This window comes from Panthera pardus, unplaced genomic scaffold (genome assembly GCF_024362965.1).
Source record: "Panthera pardus isolate Hobbes unplaced genomic scaffold, ASM2436296v1 HiC_scaffold_3, whole genome shotgun sequence".
NCBI lineage: Eukaryota > Metazoa > Chordata > Mammalia > Carnivora > Felidae > Panthera > Panthera pardus.
Genome location: NW_026526876.1, coordinates 14126967 through 14150486, shown reverse-complemented (window position 1 = coordinate 14150486; position 23520 = coordinate 14126967). Strand labels below are relative to the sequence as shown.

Genomic DNA, 23520 nt, shown 5'->3' with positions numbered 1-23520 from the left:
TCCAGATGTGCCAGCTGGGAGGGAGGTGTGGGGAGGGGGGGGTGGAGAGAGCTGTCAACATGCTCCTGCAGCCACCTCGGGGGCCTCGCCCGGAGCAGAGCCCCTCCCAGGCCCCTGGCCTCCCCTCGGAATGCGGCCCTGTGCACGCAGGCCTTGCGGCCGCCCGGCAGGACAGCCCCGGGGGCCCCTCGGGGACTCTGGGGCTCCCCTCCGGTTTCCCAACCGCCTGCTGTCTGTTCAGCCCCTCGCACTGGGACGTGTGCGGCAGCCCGGGCCCGTGGCTGCTGGTATCCGCGCGGCCCGGGAAGGGTTAAGCCCGGCGGCGGTGGCTGGCACGCGGAGAGGTAATTGCAGTTGGCAGCGGGCACAGAGGGCTCTCCGCTCCTGGCACCGGCGCCGCCGTAACTCAGTGACTGCTGAGCGGCAAGCGTTGCGTTTGCAGAGCGCGGACCCACACGCCGCGCCCGCCGTCCGTGTTCCAGGCAGGGAGATTAGCGCCCGGCGCTGCTGGAGAGCCAGAGAAACCTCTTTGTGCAACAAGAAAGGGGCTGTTTTCCAAACAGGACAGGTGACAAGTGAGGGACAGTTGTTAAAATAATCTAGGCTTTAAGCGCTGCGCAGGGTGCACATGTTGGGCAGGCGATAAGCAGCAAGAGGTCTCCTTCCTGCTGGAGGGAGGCCGGGTGGACGGGGCAGGGTCCCCGGCCCAGACTCACCACCCCCCGCCGCCCGCTTCCCACCCCGCACTCTTAATAGCCTCCCCAGGGGGGACCCGCTGGTGCGGGCGGGGCTGGGCGCTGGGGCGAGGCTTCCCTGGCAGCGGTGGGTGGCCCCGCGCACTCAGTGCCTCTCCCCCTCCCCGCCCCTGCAGCTCTTCCGCCTCTCTGTCCGCCAGGCAAACTCCCAGCCCTGGCAGGAGCATCTGGGAAGGATGTCTGTAGGAGGGAGGGGTGGGGGGCTGCAGCAGCCACGTGGGACCACCTCAAAATAACGAAGTAACGGAGGAACGGCCACGGCCCCACCCTGGCCCCGCCACAGGTGCATGGGCACACCCGGGCTGGCTGACTTAGTTTCCCCTCCGGCCCGCCCTTGGGGACCTCAGCAGCGCGGAGGGCGGTTTGTGGGCAGTGCCACCTGCCCTGGGGCCCAGGGAGAAGGTGTCCCTGTCCTGCCCCTCTGGGGGCTGCGGGGAGGGCGGGGTGGGAGGCAGCCTGCAGACGGCGTCCTCAACGGCCTCCCGCCACTCGCTTCCCCTGAGCCAACGGCTACGTTGGCGGCCTGGCTTTTGGCCTTCAGGGCTCCCCGCCGCCCTTAGCTGCAGCCCCAGGGGAGTCCGCTGGCCGGGTGGGGGGGCCCGTGCGGGCCTCCTGCCTGCCTCCACCCTGTCCTGCATCCCGTAGAACCTTCTTTGAGGCAGGGGCAGCCTGAGCAGGAAGAGGGTCCGTTGCTCCGGCTCAGACCAGCCCTGGATTGCCCCAGGATTCCAAGTCATGTGCCCATCCACCTGGACCTCCTCAGGCTGGACATGCCCACAGCCTAGTGGGGGAGGGCACGCCTGCCCGGCCGATGGGCTTAGTGGACAAGCACAGGTGGCCAAAGACAAAGGGAGACAGGGTGTGGATCTTAGCGCCCCCCCCCCCTCCCCGCCCAGCCCCCCTGAGCACAAGGCCTTGCAGGGAGCAGGGCCCACCCGAGGCCGAAGAGGAGCCTCGGGAGAGGCAGGAGCCCTGAGGCGGAGGGCACCCCCGACCTGCCAGGTCCCACCTGGCGGTAGCCGGGATCTGTACATCCTGGCGACCGTGCAACCACATACACCTTCCAGGCCCGTGCCTCAGTTTACCCCCTCGCCACCTCCTTCTCTCTGCCCTCCGTGAAGCCGCCCCGCCTCGGGATCTCCTTCCTGCGGGGGTTCCCTGCCCTCCGCCCTCCGCCTGTCTGCCTGCTGTAGCCTCGCTCCCCGACAGGCCACGTGGTGCCGGCTGCCTCGCTGTGAGCCTGGAGCGTAAAGGCCGGCAGGCGGGCGGGCGGGCGGGGCCCGAGCGAGTGGCAGCGTTTGCTGGCTGCCTGCCCTGGCAGCGTGCCTGGCTGCTAGTTTGACTGGGTGCCAGCTGGCTCCCCGCGTGCAGGGGCCTGTTTCTCTGCCGTGTGTGTTCGGAGAGAAGGGGGGTGAGGCGGGCGGGGGGCACGCGACACGGCCGGAGCGTGGGGGCCGGCAGGCATGGTGGGCTGCCTGGGCGGGCCGCTCAGAGGTCTGGTCTCCCCCGAGTCCTGCTTCCTCCCACCACAGGGCGGCAGGTGCCCAGCAGAACCTGCTCCCCACCCCCTCCCTTACCTGGGGTGGCCGGGGCGGGGCCTCTGAAATGGCTCTATCTTAAGGAGGGCAGCCAGGCCGGCCCCGGCAGTAAGTGGGGGCCGGGTCAGGGGAGATGGGCCCACGTGCCCCCCCCCCAACTCCAGGCAGGACTCCCCACCCTCCCACCGGTGGACCTAGCTTGCCATCTGGGGGGGCAGCCGCCAGGACAGGGGCCCAGGCTTCCGCTTCCCTGGCGGAGCAGCTGGGGTGCAGGGGAGGCACCCTGGAGCTGGAGGAGCCACCCCGGAACATCTGGCCGGAGGCAGAGCCTGTCTGCCCAGCCCCCAGGCCTCCTGCTCCCCCCTCCAGGCTCGCCCAAGTGAGGGGTCCTGCCAGAGACTGGACATTCCCCACCGAGGCTTAGGGTGGGAGTGGGCGTCAGAGCTGGCCCCGGGGCAGGGGTGAGCTAGTGTCCAGCCCGCCTGCCCTGGGGGGGTTGGGGCAGGGGCGGGGGCACAGCACAGCTGGTCCCATTGTCATGGAGTCCGGCCCCCCTGTCCCCACCCCGCCCCCAGCTGCCTGGCTGGGACCACCCACAGGGCCGGTGAAAGGAGATTCTGTTCCTGGGGGCTCCGCTGGGGAGGGGTGGGGCCCCCTGGCTGCTGCGCACCACAGCCCCGCTACTTGTGGTCTCTTGTGCCACCTGGAGGGGAGCCTTGGGTGGCAGCGGGACGCGTGCCATCGCCGGCTGTGGGCCCCGCTGGCCTCTTTATCCGAGGCCCTGCTTCTCCATCCAGGGCTGGGCCGGCCTCCAGGAGCGCTGGGGACCACACCAAAGTGTGGTTGGATGTTCCCCACTGCTCCCGGCCCCCGGCCTCCCCTCTGCCCCCTCTGTCCCCTCTGAGACCTCATGGGGACTTCTGGGAGGGAGCAGGAGCCTGGGGTCATGTCTGTGTGAGGGACACAGGTGTCACCTGGCATCCACCACCTCCGTGTGACCTCAGAGGCCGTCCTGGCTGCGGAAGCTTCATTTCCCAGAACCGTCTAGAGGGGCTGTCTGATGTAGGTCTCCGCCCTGGACCCCAGCCCCTTCCCCCAGGCCCCGTCGGCTCCTTCTTCCTCTCCTGGCCTCAGTTTCCTCGATGGCTAAAATTGCCTCTGATTCTGCCCCCACAGAACCACCGATGGTCGCCCTTCTAGTGCACCCCGTCCTGGGCTGGGTACCGGTGGCCCCGAGGCTGCGGTACCCCTCGCCCTGCCTCCCTGAGTCCTGCCCATGCTGGACGCAAGGAGGAGACAAGTGGGGGCGGCCGGCTGCTCTGAGATCTGAGGACAGAGTGTGGGGAGGGGCCCGAACTCCCCAGATCCCAACACAGAAATCGGGGCTGCCCCGCCGGATAGGCCATGTCCGGCCAGAGGGAGGTCGGTCTCTTGTGGACCTCTGACCCCTCCAGAGCCTTCATGGGGCTTTTGTGGCCGGCCTTCTCTCACCCTTCCCCACGCCCTCATGCCCTGACAGGTCTCCTCCGTGGCCCCGGCTCACCACCATTTCCTTCATGGGGCTCTTTACATAGCAATTGGTTGCTGAGGGCACGGGTCCCACCTGATCCCTGTGAGGCTAGTCCCCGGCGGGCTCACTGTACTGGGCCAGCCTGCCTAGCCCTGGTTTGGTTCTTGCAGCCACAGGTGGCCCTGAGGTAGGGATGCCAGGGCCAATCCCTAGCTCTAGGTCAGGCCAGGTAGCACACCTGTGGTGCTTGGGAAAATGATGCTTTGTTCTGCTGCTGGCCCAGGGGTACCTGCCTCGTTAACTTCAACGAGCAACCCCGCGATACGGGGGGCGGTTGTTCACCCATTTTATAGGGGAGGAAACAGGTTCGGGAAGCTGTGTGGTGGGTTTTGAGTCCAAAGAGTCTGACTGGGGGCCGTCTGGTCCTCTCTTTCTCTTGGCTGCCCTCTGAGGCCTGTCTCCCTCTGCCTTCCTTGTGTCGGGAGTAGATGTTCCCCGTTTCCAGCTCCTGCTGGCGTAGAGGCTGCTCTGGGACCCCGGCCGCGGGCACCTGCCTCTCGGGCCCCTGCCCAGGCAGCCGTGGGCGGGGCAGCACCACGCTGGACCAAGCCCAAGGCCCCTGCCCCTCGTAAGGGTCATCGTCACTGCTCAAGAGCTGCGTCAGCCTTAAGTCCACAGCGCCCGGGAGGCTGGGAGAGCCAGCGCACCTCTGAGCCTCAGTTTCCCCATCTGCAAACCGCCCTCACCCTTCAGACCCAGCGTGACACAGTCAAAGCCAGCAAGTACGAAGCATTTGCCGCCGACCGCTCCGTCTGGCCTGTTCCCCGCGGCAGCCGTCCGCTGCTGGGCCGGGGGCCGCCGTTTGCAGTGGGAGCGTGTGTGGGGGCAGCACTGGCTGGGCGAGGGGGAGGCCCCTTGTCGCTGCCTGGGCACATGGCCTGTCCGCAGCATGACTGTACGGGTCCGAGCAGCCAGGATCCCCCAGGTGCAATGGCCTGAGTGTGGCCGGGACGCCCCACCCAGGGGGCTTGGAGCCCTCCGGAGGGCAGGGTGCAGAGCCTGGGCCAAGAGGTCTGGGCAGGGCAGGCGGCAGCCCCCCTGCATTTCCCGGGCAGCCAGTTGCATGGTGGGATGTCGGCGAAGGTTTTGGGGGTGACGCCGGTCCGCCTCCAGCTCCTAGCTCTGAGGGGCTGTTGTCTTTCCCGCCTGGAGGCCTGCAGCGATCTGGGGCCCCAGCCCTCCCAGGCCTCCCCTCCTTCCGAGGGCTCTCCCCTAAGCTGTGCCGCCTGAGCCTCCCTCCTCCCTGGGAGCACGTGTCAGGAGCCCGGGACTGTCCGCAGGCCGCCCGGATCCTGGGCAGGCTGCCCGCTGCCTGTGCTCCAGAGACGCCTGCAGGAGCCTGGCCCCTTCCCCCAACACCTAGTGCTCCTCCGAGCCTGGGAAGAGACCGAGGCTGCCAGGCCCCGCGCCTTGGGCCGCGGGGGGCAGTGAGTATGCGGGGAGCGCCTGAACTGGAACCTCGACGGGGGGGATGGAAGAGGGATGCACACAAGCCTGCGCTTGGCCGCCCAGCTGCGGAAGGCTGAGGCCGGGGCACTCCCCGAGGGCCGAGCTTCCAAAGCCCGCCCCCTCCCAGAGAAGGGGGTCTCACGCAGGTCGTCCCAAAGTCCAGGGGGACACCCAGGGGTCTGGCCACCAGGCGTGAGGAGGCCTGTGGACAGAAGCAGGGAGGACCAGGGGAGGGGCTGTGGCAAGGTTAGCGCTCCTCCCCGGGCAGGCGTGATCAGCCGATCGCCGCACTCGAGCCGCCTGTAGGTGCAGCCTCAGAATCCTTCTTAACCCAGTGTCTGGCCTGTCCCTATCATCTGGTAGACTTGACGCCACGATGGCAACCCGCTGACGTCCTGAGTGAAAGGGGAGTCTCGTGGGAGGGAGCTGGCGTCCAGTCAGTGTCGGGCATTGGGCCATGACCCCTAGCCTGGTACCTGTGGCAGAATCCTAAATGATAGCAGTGCATCAGGGCCCCAGGAGCAGGGGCATTTGCCCAGCCGCGTCCCTGGGTGTCTCTGTGGAGGTCATCGTGGGTGAAGTAAGTGTGGGATCCTTCAGGGCTGGCAGGAGGTGGGGGGGGGGGGGGCTGCTGGGCTCCATCTGGGGGAACTTACCCCTGCTGATCCCCAGAGAGGGCCTGACCCAGAGGAGATGGGCTCTGACTGGTCAGATGGGCAGTTGAGCTGCTAAGAGCCCGCCCCGGGGTGGCCAGTTGGGCCTAGTGGTCGTGTTGTGGGGAGCTGCCCTTGGGAGCTGATGCTGGGATCAGCTGGCAGCTACAACCTGAGGCTCGATGGCCGGTGAGAACTTTCCAGCAACTGGAGCCTCAGGATAGGGGAGGGAGTCGCCCTCCAGGGAGACAACAGTGCTATTCGTGAAGGTGGCCCGGGGCACGGGGGCGTCTGTTGTCGAAGGATCTTGTCCTGAGAGCCGGGCAGGACTTTGGCGGGGTGAAGGTGGTTGGAGCCTCCCAGAGTCTGCTGAGCGTGCTGCCTCTGTGTGGAGCTCTGTGGGCCTGGGCTGGGGCTCCCTGGCCTCCCCACCAGAGAGCCCTGGTCCTCTGGTTGGCTGGCCACACACCGCAGCCCCCCCCCGCCCCAGACCTGGCCAGGAGCATGCCTGCCCTCCAGCCTCCCGAGAGACCCAAGAGCAGTCCCCAGGGGACAGGATGCCCATTTCATCACACCCATCGGGTGATGGCCTTGACCCTCTAGGGTCCCCCATTTTCACTTATGTCGTGGGGTTGAGTGTCCTGACAACTCACAGCAGCGGGCAGGGTGGACGGTGTCATCGGTGAGACATCCACTGAGGCCCGGGACCCCTCCCCAGAGCTCCATCAAGAGTCTCAAGAGCCTCCAGGGCCTGGAAGGCAGTGGGAGGCCAGGGACAGACCTGGGGCCCGGCTCCCCACCGTGCGCCGTTGCTCAACAGATTTGCCACCTGTCAGTTAGCTCCCACCTCAAGGATTACGAGGGTCTGGAACGGGGTCCTGGACCACCATATTCCCTGCAGGAATGTGGGCTCCTGGGCTCCTGGGCATCCAGCCCCTGCCCCTCTCCCTGCACCCCGAGGCGTCCTGAGAACCACAGCCCCCGCCCTCTGCCGTGGCCCCGTCAAGGACCCACAGCGGCCCTGCCTCATGCCTTCTCATGACAGCTGCTGTGGTTTGTAAGATCAGCTTTATTTTCTTCAGTTCAGAGAGGATGATCTCGGCGAAAAGAAAGGGACCTTTCTATGCTTGGCTGGGAGGCCCCCTCCATGTCCCCGTCTAGTCCCCCCACCCATGCCCCTTCTGCTTTTTCCTTCTCCCCCAACTTCCTCCCCACAGCTCGAATCTCCATGTGGGATCCCCGAGGGCAGGGCCTCAGGCAGCTGGAGGTGGGAGGGAGTCCCCTGCTCCCTGGCCTGGATGGCCACCAGCTCCGCTCAAAAGGAGAGGGGCTCGGGCAGGCACCCTAACACCGAACACCCCCCCCGACCCAGGGCGCCGCAGGGAGGGGCTCCCCGCTCAGCCAGCGGACGCCACGGGTGGGCGGCAGGCCTAGACCTCCCGAGGGGTCACGGGGAGGCGGGGGTGTCCACGCCCGGGAAACGGGTTCTGGGAAGGAGGAATTTACAGACTTCTGTTTACCAAAACGAGGCCCCGTAAAACATTTAACAGCGGCCAATTAAAAGGGGACAGCTGCGGTGGCTTACCACCCCGGCCCCCGCCCGCGCGGCACACACAGGCCCCGGCCCCCCGCCCGCCGCCCCCGGCTGCTCCCGGCCCGTCCGGCTCTCAGCTTTTGTCAAGTCTCCCAGGAGCTGAGTTTAATCTAGGGAACAGCTGTTCCAGATGTGTCTCCCCACACAAACTAGGCCAGTTGGCCAGGCAGGAGGGGGCTAGGAGGGGACAGGCCGGGGCGGTGGCTGGCACCTTTCCCGAGCCCTCACATGTGCCTGGGGACGTGAGCCCTAAGCAGAGAGCCATCCAGGGACTCCTCCAGCCTCCAGATGGGGCTGCTGGGAACGTCCCCTGGGGACAGGGTTCCACAGCTCCACCTCCGAACCAAACTGCGTCATCTGGGTCTGAGGGACCGAGCCCGCTGGGATCAGGGTGCAGGCCACCCCATTTGGGCTGGGGGATCCCAGACGGCCCCCATTTGGCGCTGACCACTTTCCATTCCAAGCTCTGCCCCTGCGGCTGCATTCTTACCTCTGAGCTGAGCTACGCAGCCTGATCCACGGTGGCACAGCGCACCCCCCCGCCCTGCCCCCAGCCTCAGGCCTGCCAGGGGGCTCCCGGGCCCCTGGTGCTCGCGGTGGGCTCCGGGGCTGACCCCCGCTGCCTCCACCGCCGCCCCCGGCACTGAGATAGAGCCCCCACGCCGGCCTCCACACTCCACCCTCCGCCTCTGCGGCCTCTGTATCCAGGCAGACCGGCCTCAGGCCGGGAGTAATGCCCCAGGCCCTCTGAGGACGCGGGGGACTGGAGGCCTGTCCCGTGGTTCTGGCACCGCCCCTTCTGGAAAGGTGTTTCCCAGAAGATACTCCGTGGGGTGCTCAGCCACCAGCTGTTACAAAGAACGTTCCACTCGAACAGCAGAGGGCTTCTGTCGTAAATGGACTCAGGGAAGCAATTAATGGGCAGGATGAAATGGGGCTCTCTGCCCCGGGACTCGTCCGGACTCCACTGTGACCCTTGGAGGGGTGCTGGTGCCCGTTCCCCAGGCACGGGGCTCACGGCTCCCTTTTATCAAGGGCGACGGGCCACACACACCAGCCTGGGGGGCCGGCCTGCCCTCCCAGCCCAGGACTGCTGTCCGCAGGGCCCCACTCGAGCTCCTCCTTGTCCCTGTGGCCGCTGCTCCCCGGGGAAGACCCTGGATGGCTGTTCCCTCCTCACAGCCAAGGCCACCTTGAAGGGTTCGAAGGCGCTCCTGGGAGCTGATCGCTCCTGGGACAACCATGGGGTGACAGAAACTCCTACAGAGCACGATCAGAGCGTCAGCTCCAAGCAGGAGTCTTAGAGTAAGACTGTCTCCTGCCTGCCCCAGCTGTGGGCCCCCACCCCGCCCCTCCCTGCTGGGCCATGAGGGGGAAGGACCAGCGGTGAGGAGCCCCAGTCAGGGTGGCTGGTGGCTCTGGACATCCAGCAGACACAGCTCCCCCAGGCTGTGCTTACGCCTGTCTGTCCTCGTCCCTTCTGGGGACACGGCGTGCGTCCCAGGTGGCAGGAGCCCCCAAGGTCCGAGGCCAACAGGTGGGGCCAGCTCCAGGGTATGGCTGGCGTTCCTGTGCTGGGCAGGGCCAGGCCCCAAGGACGGTTCAGGCCCCAGAGGGACGGAGAAGGGCCTGCCTGGCATGACTCAGACCCCGGGGGGGGTGTCAGGGCTGGGGGCCAGCTCCCTCTGTAGATCTCAGAGTGGAGGCCGGGCCACTGGAGAACCGGGCCATGCTGGCAGCCCCAGCAAAATGCGAGTCGGCACCCCCCGACGGCGCCAGCCCCAGGGTGCGGGCTGCCCGAGCACTTAGGTGCCCGTTGGATGGCGTGGGCCGAGGTGGCACCTGGCCCTGGCTGTCCTGGCCGGCAGTTCGGCCTGTGCAGCAAGGGCCTCCGTCCAGCATGTGTGTCTGCTGCGGCCCCGTCCTCCCAAGATGCCTCTCCGAGAGGAGCTTTTGTTGCCCTGCCTCAGAGCTCCCGCCGTGTGCTACTGGGGGAGGGACCGCAGGCGCCCTCTCCCATCTTCCTCTCTCCCAGCCCATCAGCAATTCAATTTGTGCCGCACCAGAGGGATGGTGTTAGTCGAGTCAGAGTTAATATGATGTATTGATGGGTTGATTTCCCACCGGCGGGCTGTATACCAGGCTCTGCGGGGCGCCGCTCCTGGGCCGCCCACCGCTTCTCCCCTCCCTGGGGTCCGGGCGCATGCGGGCCAGGGCCTCGGGGGTGCCTCTGCAGCCAGTGTCCTTGCTCCTCCAGCTCCAGGGTACCCCAGATTTTCGGGGAGTCTGGCATCCACCTTCCTACCCATGAGCCACTTGGATCACCATGGAAACAGCAATGTTCTCTATGGGCAACATCGTTTCTATGGAACCCAAAAAGGCAAGTGCTGGCTTGGGGCCTTGCTGGGGGTCTGGGGCACAGGGCATCCGGGAGGGCGGGGCCGGGCGGGGCTGGGGGCTTCTTGGGTACCAGGTGAAGAGGGCCAGCCTGGGCAGACCCTCCTCTCCGGGTCCCAGGCCACGGCGGGGTAGGGACCGAGGACAGGGAGCCTGCTTCTCAGGCTCCCGGAGGATTTAAAGTCTCAGGACCATGGCCAAGAGGCAGGTCATGTGCTGGGGTTAGGTGCGCACCCTGAAGACACAGCCATGCTGTCTGGACGTCTCCGGCTCCGGTGGAAGATTCCCAAACAACCGAAGCCCCTAAGGGGTGGTGCCTAGCCCCTCGGCACCTAGCCTTGACCTGCACACACGATTTCCCGATCCCCACCGCCCTGGGCAGCTCAAGGGGGGAGGATGCCATTGGGCGGGGGTGGGGGGGGAGGAAGCCCCCAGAAGCCTGCACTTCCTGCCTCACCCAAGCTGCACACCAGGGCCTCAGGTCAGACAGGGGCTGCAGGCTGTGTTGGGGCGTCAATGTGCCCCAGCAGGCAGAGGATGGGCTCTCATTCCATCGGCAGGAGGGGGCCCCCAGGAGGTGTCTCTGGAGAGGGGACACCGAGGTCAGGGCTTTGCTGATGAGAAGGCAGGGCTGACGGGACTGTGGGGAGGGTGTACGTGCACACGTGTGTACGTGCATGCGTGCCCTCTCGGGCGTGCACACGCACTCTCATGCAAAAGCCCAACCTCAAGGTCATGGATCCCATCAGGGAGCCCACAGGAGATGTGGCCACCGGGGGAGTGGCTGGGGCCCTCAGTGCCCTGTCGCCTAGATTTTTCCTGGATGGGATCACATCTCATTTGCATTTTAGGAAGGTTTCTCTGGGGTCGTGCCAGTAGATGGGCAGGGAGGCTGTTGGGTTCCTTACCATGTTTCAGATGACAAGTGATATGGACTTGAATTGGGGCATGGGGGTCCCACTGGGGGTGTGGAGGGGACATGCAGGTCAAGAGGTCCTAGGTGAGCCCCATTCATGGCCAGGCTGTGGGAGGGGTGCACCTGCGGGGGAGCAGCTCAGAGGGGAGGGGTGAGTTCGTCTTCCACACAGAGGGACTTTCCCAGGGGTATCCGGGAGGTGGCTGGACACACATGGTGGGGGACAGGTTGAGCCAGCCCAGGGAGAGGGGCCAACCTGGGTGAGGACACACACACAGCTCCGGGGATCCCAAGGAGCCCCAAGCCTGGGGCCCTCAGTGGAGGCAGAGGAGGGGACCACAAAGCACCCAGCAGGGTCTGGCTGATGGACAGGACACCGGGCTGGGCTTCAGGACCTAGCAGTTCAATCAGAGTGTGCTGAAGGGGGCCTCAGGGAAGGAAGGGAGGCCCCCAGCAAGGTGACCCCCAGTGAGGCAGTTTGGGGGTGGAGCCTATGGCCAGTGCTCATGTCCTCCTAGCCCTGCCCCAGTCCTTTCTCCCAACAAGCTTCCCACTCCCGGACATTGCTGTGTCTTGTGCCTTTGGGCCGGGCGGGGCAGCTGAGGTCCGGAAAGCTTTGGCCTTGACTCAGCCGAGGATGGGCTGGCTGGGATTGATTCGGACAAGGGTCGGCCTGTGCCAGGGCCAGGAAAGCCCGCCACCCCCTGCCCCAGGAGATGGGTAGGTGAGGGATGCTCCCCGGAAACCAAGTTTCCCGCATGTGGGGCCAGGTGCTCCGCTACCCAGCCAGAGGACAGCCCCCACCGGCCCCAGGCGGGGTCCCCCAAACTCCCACGCGTGCAGCCGTTTTGACAGCATTTGTCAGGGGTGACAGCCCGACCCGGTGACCCCGAGCCCAGAACTGCCGTTGCAGCAATGGGGCGCTCGTGGCCTCTGAGCTTTCAGTGCTGTGGTGGAGCCCCACCCAAGAACATTTTGGTTTCGGAAATCAAGCTAATTAGGTTTCACCCAGGCTACTCTTCCCCGGCGCCCCGCCCCCTGCCCCCCTCCCTGCCAGTTTTAATTAGCAGGAAATTGACAAGGAACTTACATGCATGAGGACAGTTTTACAAGTTCCAAATGTTTCTTTGTTCCCCCTTGTCTGCCCCCTCGGGGTACCCCAGGTCCACAGAGACAGGAGCCCAGCTTTGGGAGCAGCGGGCGGCCCCAGGCTGGAAGGGCTGGCCCAGGGCCCAGGCTGGACAGCAGGCCACGGCCCAGCCCAGGGAGCTGGGGGTACACTGCCCCCTACTGCCCACCACCCACCGCCAGCCTCCATGGGCCCAGAGCTGTGGGGGCTGCCGGCTGCGATCACTTCCTCTTCTCCCTTCAAAGCATCCCCGGATCCCCCGGCCTGAGGTGCCCACAGTTAACATGCAGAGAGGAGCTGGGGGCCTGCCAGGGTGTTCGGGAGGTAGGCGAGCGGGGTCCTCCGCCCCCAGCCCATCCTCAGACTTGGCCTCACTTTCTCCTGGGTCTTAGCCCTTACAGGGGCCTAGTCAGAGACGGGCACTTCGCAGTCCACAGTGCACGGTCCCGCTTGCAGTGGCCGGGTGTCCGGGCACAGCCAGCGGTGTGGTGGCCACATCACGCCACATGCTGTGTGCCACCGGCCACTTAGGCAGCCCCGAACCGTGAGTCAGCCACCTCCCCTGCTTTTAAGGTTCTGATGGCCGATTTTGAGGCCCTGGCGTTGCCTGGGGCGGGGGAGATGCCTGTGGCCCCGTACCCCTCCGGCTCTAATCCCTGTGGGCGCCGGGCAGGGCAGGGGCCCCGGGCCATTCGCAGCTCCCACCTCCCGGGGGGCCGAACACGAGTCAGAACCTTCCTAGGGAGAGGGAGTTAGTGTTTACCGGGGACAGAAGGACGATAAAGTTCTGGAGACGGACGGTGGTGGCGACTGCACGGCACCGTGAAGGTTCGCAGTGCCAGCCGACGGCGCACTTAAACACGGTTAAAGTGGGAGACCCGACGTGACGTCTCTTTTACAACTTTAAACCTTCTCAGACGGTAACTGCCAGCAGGCGGTGGACAGGCTCCTGGAGCCTGTGTCTTGGGGAAGTCCCCCAGCCCTCCGGTGACCACGCGGTTCTCTCGGCACGCAGATAACTTCTACCTGCGCAACCTGCCCCCCCAGCCCACCCTCCTGCCTGCCAACCACAACTTCCCCGGCGTGGCCCGAGCCGCCCCCGGCCACCCCATCAGCTCCTGTAGCCGCGACCGAGGTGAGGCCGGCCCCCTGCAGAAGGGTGCCAAGGAGTTCGACCGCTTCCTCATGGGCAGAGAGCTGGGCAGAGAGAAGGCCGGCAAGGCTGCGGAGGGCAAGGAGAGGCCGGCAGCGGGGGAGGAGGACGGCGGCAAGGAGCGGCACAAGCTCGTGCTGCCCATGCCGGCAGACGGCCACTGCAAGGACGGCGGCGGGGCGCCCCGGGGCGCCTGCGAGGGCCGCCCCAAGCACCTCGCCTCCTGCCTCCTCAACACCAAGGTGCTCAACGGCGAGACGGGCAAGGCCTCGCTGGCCAGCTGCGCGGGGGGCATGCTGGTGCGGCCCGGCGTGGGCGTCGCGGCCTCCGGACGCTGCACCAAGGAGGCGGCGGGCCCCGCAGAGCCCGGGCCGGCCTTCGGCGAGGGCCTGGAGAGGCGGCAGACGCGGTGCCAGGCCGCGTCCTACGCGGTGCCGTCTGGCCTGCCCGCCGGGCCGCCCCCGCCCCTCAGCACGGCCACCGGCTCCTTCCCCTGCTTGCAGCTGCACGCGGGCCCGGACGGGCTCTGCCCGCTGCAGGACAAAGTCCCCCGAGACCTGAAGGCCAGCGGGCCCACCTTCGTGCCTTCCGTGGGACACCTGGCCGACAAGAGCCGCCCCTTTCAGGCAGCCGAGGCCTGTGCGGTGGCAGGTGACGGCAAAGACCGGCACCTCGAAGGGGCCTTGGCCCCTGAACACGCCGTGCCCTATGGGGTCTCCTACGCTCACCTGAAGGCCGAGGGCAAGGCCGAGCGGCGGCCTGGGGGCTTCGAGGCGGCTCTCAACCCCCGGCTAAAGGGCCTGGAGTATCTCAACAGCACAGGCCCCGAGACCCCCTTCTCTGGGCTCCCCAAAGGTGGTCTGGACAAAAGTGGCTACTTCGAGCTGCCTGCCCACTCACAGGACTGTGCCCGGCCGAGTCACCAGGACCCGCTGGGTGGGAAGGTCACCCAGGCCTGCTGCACTTTAGATAAGACCGCCAGCAAGGAGGCCCCCTCCGGTCCCCCTGGGGCCCAGAAGGTGGCCCGGATCCGGCATCAGCAGCACTTGGTGACCCCCGAGGTGGAGCCAGGGGGCAGTGGGGCGGAAGCCAAGCGCACGTCCCTGGAACTGGCGTCTCTGGGCTATGGTGGGCCCCACCTACCCCCATGGAGCATCCAGTCGGGCCAGGGCACTGCCATGGCCATTGGCGAGGAGCATAAGGCTGGCACCTACCTGGACCCCTTTAGCGGCAGCCTGCAGCAGGCCGCACTCCTGCCCCAGGATCTGCCCGCCCCACCCGATGAGGTCTCGGCCATGAAGAACCTGCTCAAATACAGCAACCAAGCGCTGGTCGTCGGCCAGAAGGCACCCTTCGTGGGCCTGGGTGGCCTCAAGGCCAGCTGTGCCCAGCAGGATGTGAAGTTCCCCACCTCCAAAGGCCCAGCCCAGGCCCCGGGCGAGGCAGAGAGGCCCGACTGTGCCCGAAGCCGGGAACACGACACCCCACACAGTGACGCAGAAGTGAGGCAGCCTCCCGTGGGCATCGCGGTGGCCTTGTCCCGGCAGAAGGACACGGTGAGCCGGCCCGAGATGGCCTACGGCACCAACACCGGGCGGCAGGGCCGGGCAGCCCCTGCATTCAAAGGTAGGCCCCTGCGCAGGGAGGGAGGCGGGGAGTGTGGCCGGCCTGCCCTCCTCTGCCCATCCGGAGCTCACAAAGGGCGGGCCCTGGACTCACCCGCCGTCCCCGCCCCACGTCTTCGGTCCCGTCCCTCCCTGGGCTGACCGGCCCGCCCCCATCCCTCGAAGCCACCACTCCCCACACCTGCCTTCGGCAGAACCCCCGAGGCCCATGGGGCGGGAGACCCTCCCTCGGCTTGTCACCCCCCTTGCCCTGCTTGCTTTAGCCTCTGGCTCTCCGGCCGCCCCAGCCCCTGTCCCTTCTGCCATGTCCGCAGCAGGAGCTGGGCCCCGCTCCACCCACGTGCTGGACCTGGAGGCCGAGGAAGAAAGGGCACGCCTGTCCGAGGACCGCCTGGGGCTCGCCGGCCGGGAGCTCCTGCTTCAGTGAGAACAGGGCTTCAGCCGCCGCGGGGGCGGTGGGGGGGGGGGGGGGGTCAGGCTTTGTGGCCTGACTCGGGCAGGTCTGCCTACCCCCACCCCGGGTTTGCTGGGGTTTCTGCCCATGTCGAGGGGAGCTCTGCGAACTTTTCCCTCTGCTGTGGGGGTGGAGGCCCCCAATACTGAGGCCCGCCCTATCCTGTGGTGTACCTGGGACCTTCTGAGCCCCACTCCCTCCTCCAAGGTTGATGTCCACAGGATGGGGTGGAGGAGGTGGGTAGGTGGCCAGGCGGTTGGGCTGAGCCCCCTCCACCCTCGGTGATGCACAGGGACAAGGACCGCCTGGAGTTCTCCCGGATCCACCCGCCCGGCAGCTGCCCCGGAGACCTGGCCCCTCATCTCATGATCGCCAGCGGCTCCTCGCTGCAGAACAGCCAGCTGGGCGGGGACCCAGCCCCCCACCCCCACCCCGCCCACCCCCCGTGGCTGCCCCGCACCCGCAGCCCCTCTTTGTGGATGGGGGGGCATTCCTACGGTCAGTGCTCCCAGGGCAGGCGGTGGGGGCGGTGGGGGAGGGACAGCCAGGATGCCTGAGGCGGGGCATGCGTCCTGACCGGGCTGGACGGACGGTCCTCAGCCTGGTGTGGGAGGCCCGAGAGTGTCAGGACCCGGTGCTGCACGCGCCCTGGTGACCGGGCCTTGTCTCCCCAGGCCTCGGGCACCCCGCCCTGCACCAGAACTTGCCCCCCGGCTTCGCCGCCTCTGTGCCCGGCTCCATACCCTCCGTCTTCCCCCTCTCCCAGGACAGCCCTGCACAGCTCGTCATTCTGCCCTCGGAGCCCACGCCCCACACAGCCCCCCACGCGCTTGGTAAGAGCCTCCCGGGCCGGCTGTTTGTATGGGGAGGGGGGTGTGGGAAGTGGGTCTGGAGAAGGGAGCAGCCCACACGGCCGTGGGGACAGTGAGGCGGGGCCGCCCGCCCGTGGCCCAGGCCCAGGAAGCAGGCGCAAGGTAAGTGAGGGGCGGGGAAGGGGCCGGCTCAGGGGGCTGGGGACACGGGGCGCAGGGCACGGGCCCGGTCCTGGCCCATCTGTCTGATGGTTCCTCTGGCCCTGCCCACAGCTGACGTCATGGACCAGGCCTCACTGTGGCCCCCCATGTATGGGGGCCGGGGCCCCGCCTCCCACGTGCAGCACCCCGGCCAGCTCCCCGTGTACTCGCGGTCCCAGCTCCTGCGCCAGCAAGAGCTCTATGCCCTACAGCAGCAGCAGCAGCAGAGGGCTGCGCCCGTCCAGGTACCTGCCCAGGGCACACCCAGCGGGGACCCAGGGCTCCTTCCTCCCTCTCTGCTCCAGGCTTCCCCACCCCCCAACGCCCTGAGCAGGGGGTCGAGCCGGCTGAGCCTCTCCCTCCCCCCCCCAACAGCGGAAGCCCGAGGACCACCACCTGGAGCAGGAAGAGCCCACCCAGGAGAAGACCCTGAAGTCCACCCACAAGCCAGTTGCCTTAACCCCCACAGCCAAGGGCACCCCCTCACCTGCCACCATAGGCCCTGCCAAGCTGTCCCCTTGCTGCCACTCGCCTACCCCGAAGCCCCCTGCCAGCTGCCCCACACCGCCACCCGCCACCGCGTCCCGGAGCCTCGTGCACTTTATCCGTCCGCCCCTCGGGCAGCCCCGGGCCCGGCTCCAAGCTGCCCAGCTCCGAGGACAAGAGTGGGGAGGGCCGGCGGTCCGGAGCCGACCTGAGCGCGTTGGAACCAGGTGAGAGTGGGCAGCGCTGGGCTGACCTGGGCCCGCCCCCTTCCACTCGGAGGCTTTTCTCCACTTCTGGGTGGGCAGAGCTGAACTGAGGGGGCTACCTGGTTTGGCACCTGCAAAGGCCTTCCAGGTAGGGCCCAGGGCGCTGTTCCTTGTCCTTACCCGTCCACAATCCTGGATGACCCATGCGGTGAGCACCGAGGGACCCCACCACCACCTCCTCCCCAGTTCCTGGCAGACGGGGCGGGATGAGGGCTGGGCTCAGCTGACCGGCAGTGGGGGCTACGGACAGTGAAGCGCCTGGCCTGCTGGGGCCGGTGGCAGGACCTGGGCACAGCCGCAGGACCGGCTCCCGTCCCTGGCTCCGGGTCTCGGCGAAGCGGGGCGAGGGAGCTCCTCCTGGAGCCGTCTGGGCTTCTGCCGCCCACCGCCCGCCCGCCGCGCCCCTAGGCTCTCGCTGTCCCGGAACAAGGCCCCACATTGACGCGGCAAACCCGTGTGGCAAACATAAAACCTGCCCCCGTCCCACAATAAGGAGACTGAGCCAACAGAAGTTGTGTTTTTGTTTTTGGGGGGTTTGGGTTTTGGGGTGGGGAGCGTTGCTAGCTTTTTTCCTCTTAGCTTTTTTTTTTTTTTTAATGCAGTTAATGGGGCATGCCTCTGACAGGCTGCCGGCTCGTTCTGGTTCTGAGAAAGCCTGGTCCAAGTATCTTGTTTTAAACCACCCCCCTTCTGGTTAGCCACAGCACGCCGTGTCCCAGAGGGCCCCTGCACACCCCTGTGGACCCCTGGGGCCACGGCAGGAGCTGAGGTGGTCACAGCCGTCTGGCCAGGGAGAGCGTCCTGGGCTGAGCTGGGGGCGCTGGCTCCAGGGACCTCCTCTCCTGCCGTCAGGTGCCCCCTCAGTGTAACGTGTTCCCTGTCCTCATCTCACCTGTTTCGAAGGCAGAGGGCAGGCTGGAGACCCTCCCTCCCAGGTGGCAGTCGGGGATTTGAGGCCACCCTCTTGGCACAGGGCCACCCGTGCCCCCAGCTGCCCTCTCCTGACAACACTCCCTCTTTCACAGACCTGCCTCCCGGATACACGTGCCCTGTGGCCAGCTCGGGCTTCTCCCTGTCCCCCAGCGTGCACTCTCCTGACCTCTCGGACCCCAAAACTATGCAAACTGCAGCTCCCAGGGTCCAGCCTGAGCCAGCGAGGACGTTACTACCCGGGGAGCTGCCCCCCCGAAGCCCCCAGAGCCCACAGGAGCCGGGGTTGCCCTTGGGGGCCAGGGAGGCCACCCAGGACCTTGCCGCCACCCCCCCACCCTGCCGAGCGGGGACCCTTGGGGAAGGCAGCAGACCTCAGCCCACTGGAGGGGCTTCGAGAACTGCGATGTGGGGCCCTCCTCGAGGGAGGGGGCCCCGAGGCCATCGGCCAGGCTCATTCTACTCAGGGAGGGGCTGCAGAGGAGGGGGCCGCGGTGGAGAGGGGCACGGAGGTGGGGCCAGGGCCTTCATCGGGGGCCAGCGCCCCAGCCCCGCAGCAGCCGAAGAGTCCAGGTGCCCTCGGTGAGGCCGGGCCGGGCAATTGGCAGGCCCCCAGGGAAGCAAAGCCGGAAGAGGGGGCTGAGTATCAGGAGGTCGAGCTGCAGGAGGAGGAGGGCCGGGGGCCAGCTTCCAAGAACAGCCACCTGCCCAGGGCACTCCCGGGCCTGGACGCCCTGGTGGCCGCCACCATCGACCTGGGGGACCTGCCAGGTGTCAGCCCGCCGGACCCACAGCTTGCCGCTGCCCCTGGGCCCCCACGCACAGCCCCCTCGCCCTGTAGCTCAGGGATTCATGGAATTGCCCTGCTCAGCGAGCTGGCCGACCTGGAGATCCAGCAGCAAAGGAGGGAGCCCGCCTTGCGAGGTAAGCACCACCCTGTGAACGCTCTGGAAGCTGGACCCTCGGGGCCAGGACTGCACCCTGACCGTGGTTTCAGAAGGACAGGGTCTGGGTCAGCATGCCCCGTGTATGTTGCAGTGTCCACAGCGCCCCGTGGGGGCCTTACAGTTGTCCCCATACGCTGTCCCCCGGTCACATTACGAGGAAGCCAAGACCCTCGGGGGATGAGGTGGCTGAACTGGGGCCTTGCCTCCGGGAAGGCAGAGGAAAGCCTGTGTGGCTCCTGGCCCGAGGCCTGCCAGGTCTCCGCTTAGGACGCACCGCACCGGCTGTTGCCTCCCAGGCCCAGGGGAAGTGGTCCAAGACTGACCACGTGTCGCCCGCAACGTCACCGGGGCCGAGGTGCCGGTCCTTCCTGTCCCGGGGCTGAATGCAGGTTGAGATGCTTCTGGGCTCCCGGCCCCAGAGGGGCCCCAGGGTGCGGGCACAGGGCCTGGTGCCACCCCATGGTGAGCCCTGGACTGGAGCCCGTGGGGACCCCACACAGGCCAGCCGGGGCAGTCGCCCCAGAGGGGCCCCCTGAGGAAACCCTCGCGCGGAGCACCCCCAACCAGGCATCGTGCGCGCTGATATTTATAGACAGAGCCCAACAGAGTTCTCTCAGCTTGCCCACTTGTTTTCCTGACGCATAAAGCGCTCTGCTGCCAGCCACAGGCGCCTTTTGTGCTCTTTGGAGATAAAGCAAATGTTCTCGTAAAGTTAGTTTCCCCAGAGGCCTCTGTGTCACTCCTCCCGCCCACCTAGACGGGCCCACCGCTGTGCCGACGGCAGTTTGCTGGGGAGCACCCACCGCGGACTCCCAGCTGGACCCCAGGAGGGCCCGAGTTAGGGCTCCGGGCCGTAGGGTGAGGGGGGGAGCCCCGGGCCGGGCCCGGGCTGCCCAGACCCACCACGTGAGCGTGGCTGGCACGAAAGTGCCGAGCGGATGCCGGGCCCAGTGTGTGTGGCCACCCAGTCTGTGCATGTGAATGCCTGCTGGACCGCGGCCCATTCATTGAAAGGACGCTCACGTGGAGACCACGTGAGTCCCCTCTGGGCGTTGCAACTGCAGCCCAGGCGCCTCAGTCGCTGGGGTGTGTGGACCGAGGAAGATGCATGGCCAGGTCGCCAGTCCACCCGCCCCTCCTGGAGCCCCCAGGCCCCCACCCGCCCCTCCTGGAGCCCCCAGGCCCCCACCCGCCCCTCCTGGAGCACTCAGGCCCCCACCCGCCCCTCCTGGAGCCCCCAGGCCCCCACCCGCCCCTCCTGGAGCCCCCAGGCCCCCACCCGCCCATCCTGGAATCCCCTGGCCCCCACCCTCCCCTCCTGGAACCCCCAGGCCCCCACCCTCCCCTCCTGGAACCCCCAGGCCCTCACCCTCCCCTCCTGGAGCACCCAGGCCCCCACCCGCCCCTCCTGGAGCCCCCAGGCCCCCACCCGCCCCTCTTGGAACCCCCAGGCCCCCACCCGCCCCTCCTGGAGCACTCAGGCCCCCACCCTCCCCTCCTGGAACCCCCAGGCCCCCACCCTCCCCTGCTGGAACCTCCAGGCCCTCACCCTCCCCTCCTGGAACCCCCAGGCCCTCACCCGCCCCTCCTGGAACCCCCAGGCCCCCACCCTCCCCTCCTGGAGCACCCAGGCCCCCACCCGCCCCTCCTGGAGCCCCCAGGCCCTCACCCGCCCCTCCTGGAGCCCCCAGGCCCCCACCCGCCCCTCCTGGAGCCCCCATGCCCTCACCCGCCCCTCCTGGAGCCCCCAGGCCCTCACCCTCCCCTCCTGGAACCTCCAGGCTCCCACCCTCCCCTCCTGGAACCCCCTGGCCCTCACCCTCCCCTCCTGGAACCCCCAGGCCCCCACCCTCCCCTCTTGGAGCACCCAGGCCCCCACCCGCCCCCTCTTGGAGCACCCAAGCCCCCACCCTCCCCTCCTGGAACCCCCAGGCCCTCACCCTCCCCTCCTGGAACCCCCAGGCCCCCACCCTCCCCTCTTGGAGCACCCAAGCCCCCACCCTCCCCTCCTGGAACCTCCAGGCCCCCACCCTCCCCTCTTGGAGCACCCAAGCCCCCACCCTCCCCTCCTGGAACCCCCAGGCCCCCACCCTCCCCTCCTGGAACCCCCAAGCCCCCACCCTCCCCTCCTGGAACCACCAGGCCCCCACCCTCCCCTCCTGGAGCCCCCAGGCCCCCACCCGCCCCTCCTGGAGCCCCCAGGCCCCCACCCGCCCCTCCTGGAACCCCCAGGCCCCCACCCTCCCCTCCTGGAGCACCCAGGCCCCCACCCTCCCCTCCTGGAACCCCCAGGCCCCCACCCTCCCCTCTTGGAGCGCCCAAGCCCCCACCCTCCCCTCCTGGAGCACCCAGGCCCCCACCCTCCCCTCCTGGAGCACCCAGGCCCCCACCCTCCCCTCCTGGAACCCCCAGGCCCCCACCCTCCCCTCCTGGAACCCCCAGGCCCCCACCCGCCCCTCCTGGAACCCCCAGGCCCCCACCCTCCCCTCCTGGAACCCCCAGGCCCCCACCCTCCCCTCTTGGAGCACCCAAGCCCCCACCGTCCCCTCCTGGAACCCCCAGGCCCCCACCCGCCCCTCCTGGAGCCCCCAGGCCCCCACCCGCCCCTCCTGGAACCCCCAGGCCCCCACCCTCCCCTCCTGGAGCACCCAGGCCCCCACCCTCCCCTCCTGGAACCCCCAGGCCCCCAACCTCCCCTCTTGGAGCACCCAAGCCCCCACCCTCCCCTCCTGGAGCACTCAGGCCCCCACCCTCCCCTCCTGGAGCACTCAGGCCCCCACCCTCCCCTCCTGGAACCCCAGGCCCCCACCCTCCCCTCCTGGAACCTCCAGGCCCTCACCCTCCCCTCCTGGAACCCCCAGGCCCTCACCCTCCCCTCCTGGAACCCCCAGGCCCCCACCCTCCCCTCTTGGAGCACCCAAGCCCCCACCGTCCCCTCCTGGAGCACTCAGGCCCCCACCCTCCCCTCCTGGAGCCCCCAGGCCCTCACCCTCCCCTCTTGGAGCACTCAGGCCCCCACCCGCCCCTCCTGGAACCCCCAGGCCCCCACCCTCCCCTCCTGGAACCCCAGGCCCCCACCCTCCCCTCCTGGAACCTCCAGGCCCCCACCCTCCCCTCTTGGAGCACCCAAGCCCCCACCCTCCCCTCCTGGAGCACTCAGGCCCCCACCCTCCCCTCCTGGAGCACTCAGTCCCCCACCCTCCCCTCCTGGAGCACTCAGTCCTCCACCCTCCCCTTCTGGAGCACTCAGGCCCTCACCCTCTCCTCCTGGAACCCCCAGGCCCTCACCCTCCCCTCCTGGAACCCCCAGGCCCCCACCCTCCCCTCCTGGAACCCCCAGGCCCCCACCCTCCCCTCCTGGAACCTCCAGGCCCCCACCCTCCCCTCTTGGAGCACCCAAGCCCCCACCCTCCCCTCCTGGAGCACTCAGGCCCCCACCCTCCCCTCCTGGAGCACTCAGTCCCCCACCCTCCCCTCCTGGAGCACCCAGGCCCTCACCCTCCCCTCCTGGAACCCCCAGGCCCTCACCTCCCCTCCTGGAACCCCCAGGCCCCCACCCTCCCCTCCTGGAACCTCCAGGCCCTCACCCTCCCCTCCTGGAACCCCCAGGCCCTCACCCTCCCCTCCTGGAACCCCCAGGCCCCCACCCTCCCCTCTTGGAGCACCCAAGCCCCCACTGTCCCCTCCTGGAGCACTCAGGCCCCCACCCTCCCCTCCTGGAGCCCCCAGGCCCTCACCCTCCCCTCTTGGAGCACTCAGGCCCCCACCCGCCCCTCCTGGAACCCCCAGGCCCCCACCCTCCCCTCCTGGAACCCCCAGGCCCCCACCCTCCCCTCCTGGAACCTCCAGGCCCCCACCCTCCCCTCTTGGAGCACCCAAGCCCCCACCCTCCCCTCCTGGAGCACTCAGGCCCCCACCCTCCCCTCCTGGAGCACTCAGTCCCCCACCCTCCCCTCCTGGAGCACTCAGTCCCCCACCCTCCCCTCCTGGAGCACTCAGGCCCTCACCCTCCCCTCCTGGAACCCCCAGGCCCTCACCCTCCCCTCCTGGAACCCCCAGGCCCCCACCCTCCCCTCCTGGAACCCCCAGGCCCCCACCCTCCCCTCCTGGAACCTCCAGGCCCCCACCCTCCCCTCTTGGAGCACCCAAGCCCCCACCCTCCCCTCCTGGAGCACTCAGGCCCCCCACCCTCCCCTCCTGGAGCACTCAGTCCCCCACCCTCCCCTCCTGGAGCACTCAGTCCCCCACCCTCCCCTCCTGGAGCACTCAGGCCCTCACCCTCCCCTCCTGGAACCCCCAGGCCCTCACCCTCCCCTCCTGGAACCCCCAGGCCCCCACCCTCCCCTCCTGGAACCCCCAGGCCTCCACCCTCCCCTCTTGGAGCACCCAAGCCCCCACCCTCCCCTCCTGGAGCATTCGGGCCCCCACCCTCCCTTCCTGGAACCCCCAGACCCCCTCCCTCCCCTCCTGGAGCACTCAGGCCCCCACCCTCCCCTCCTGGAACCCCCAGACCTCCACCCTCCCCTCTTGGAGCACCCAGGCTCCCATCCTCCCCTCCTGGAGCACTCAGGCCCCCACCCTCCCTTCCTGGAACACCCAGACCCCCACCCTCCCCTCTTAGAGCACCCAGGCCCCATCCTGTCCT

At 68.2% G+C, this 23520-nt stretch overlaps 1 protein-coding gene across 1 annotated transcript in view; it reads left to right on the top strand.

The window, feature by feature from the left end:
* BAHCC1 (BAH domain and coiled-coil containing 1) overlaps nucleotides 1-23520 on the top strand; it is a 65723-nt gene that overhangs the window by 27497 nt on the left and 14706 nt on the right. The window contains 10 exon segments of the mRNA XM_053892272.1: nucleotides 9817-9939; nucleotides 13017-14780; nucleotides 15094-15202; nucleotides 15526-15731; nucleotides 15908-16066; nucleotides 16319-16491; nucleotides 16622-16816; nucleotides 16818-16959; nucleotides 18024-18259; nucleotides 18261-18852. Coding sequence (XP_053748247.1) covers nucleotides 9817-9939; nucleotides 13017-14780; nucleotides 15094-15202; nucleotides 15526-15731; nucleotides 15908-16066; nucleotides 16319-16491; nucleotides 16622-16816; nucleotides 16818-16959; nucleotides 18024-18259; nucleotides 18261-18852 — 3699 coding nt within the window.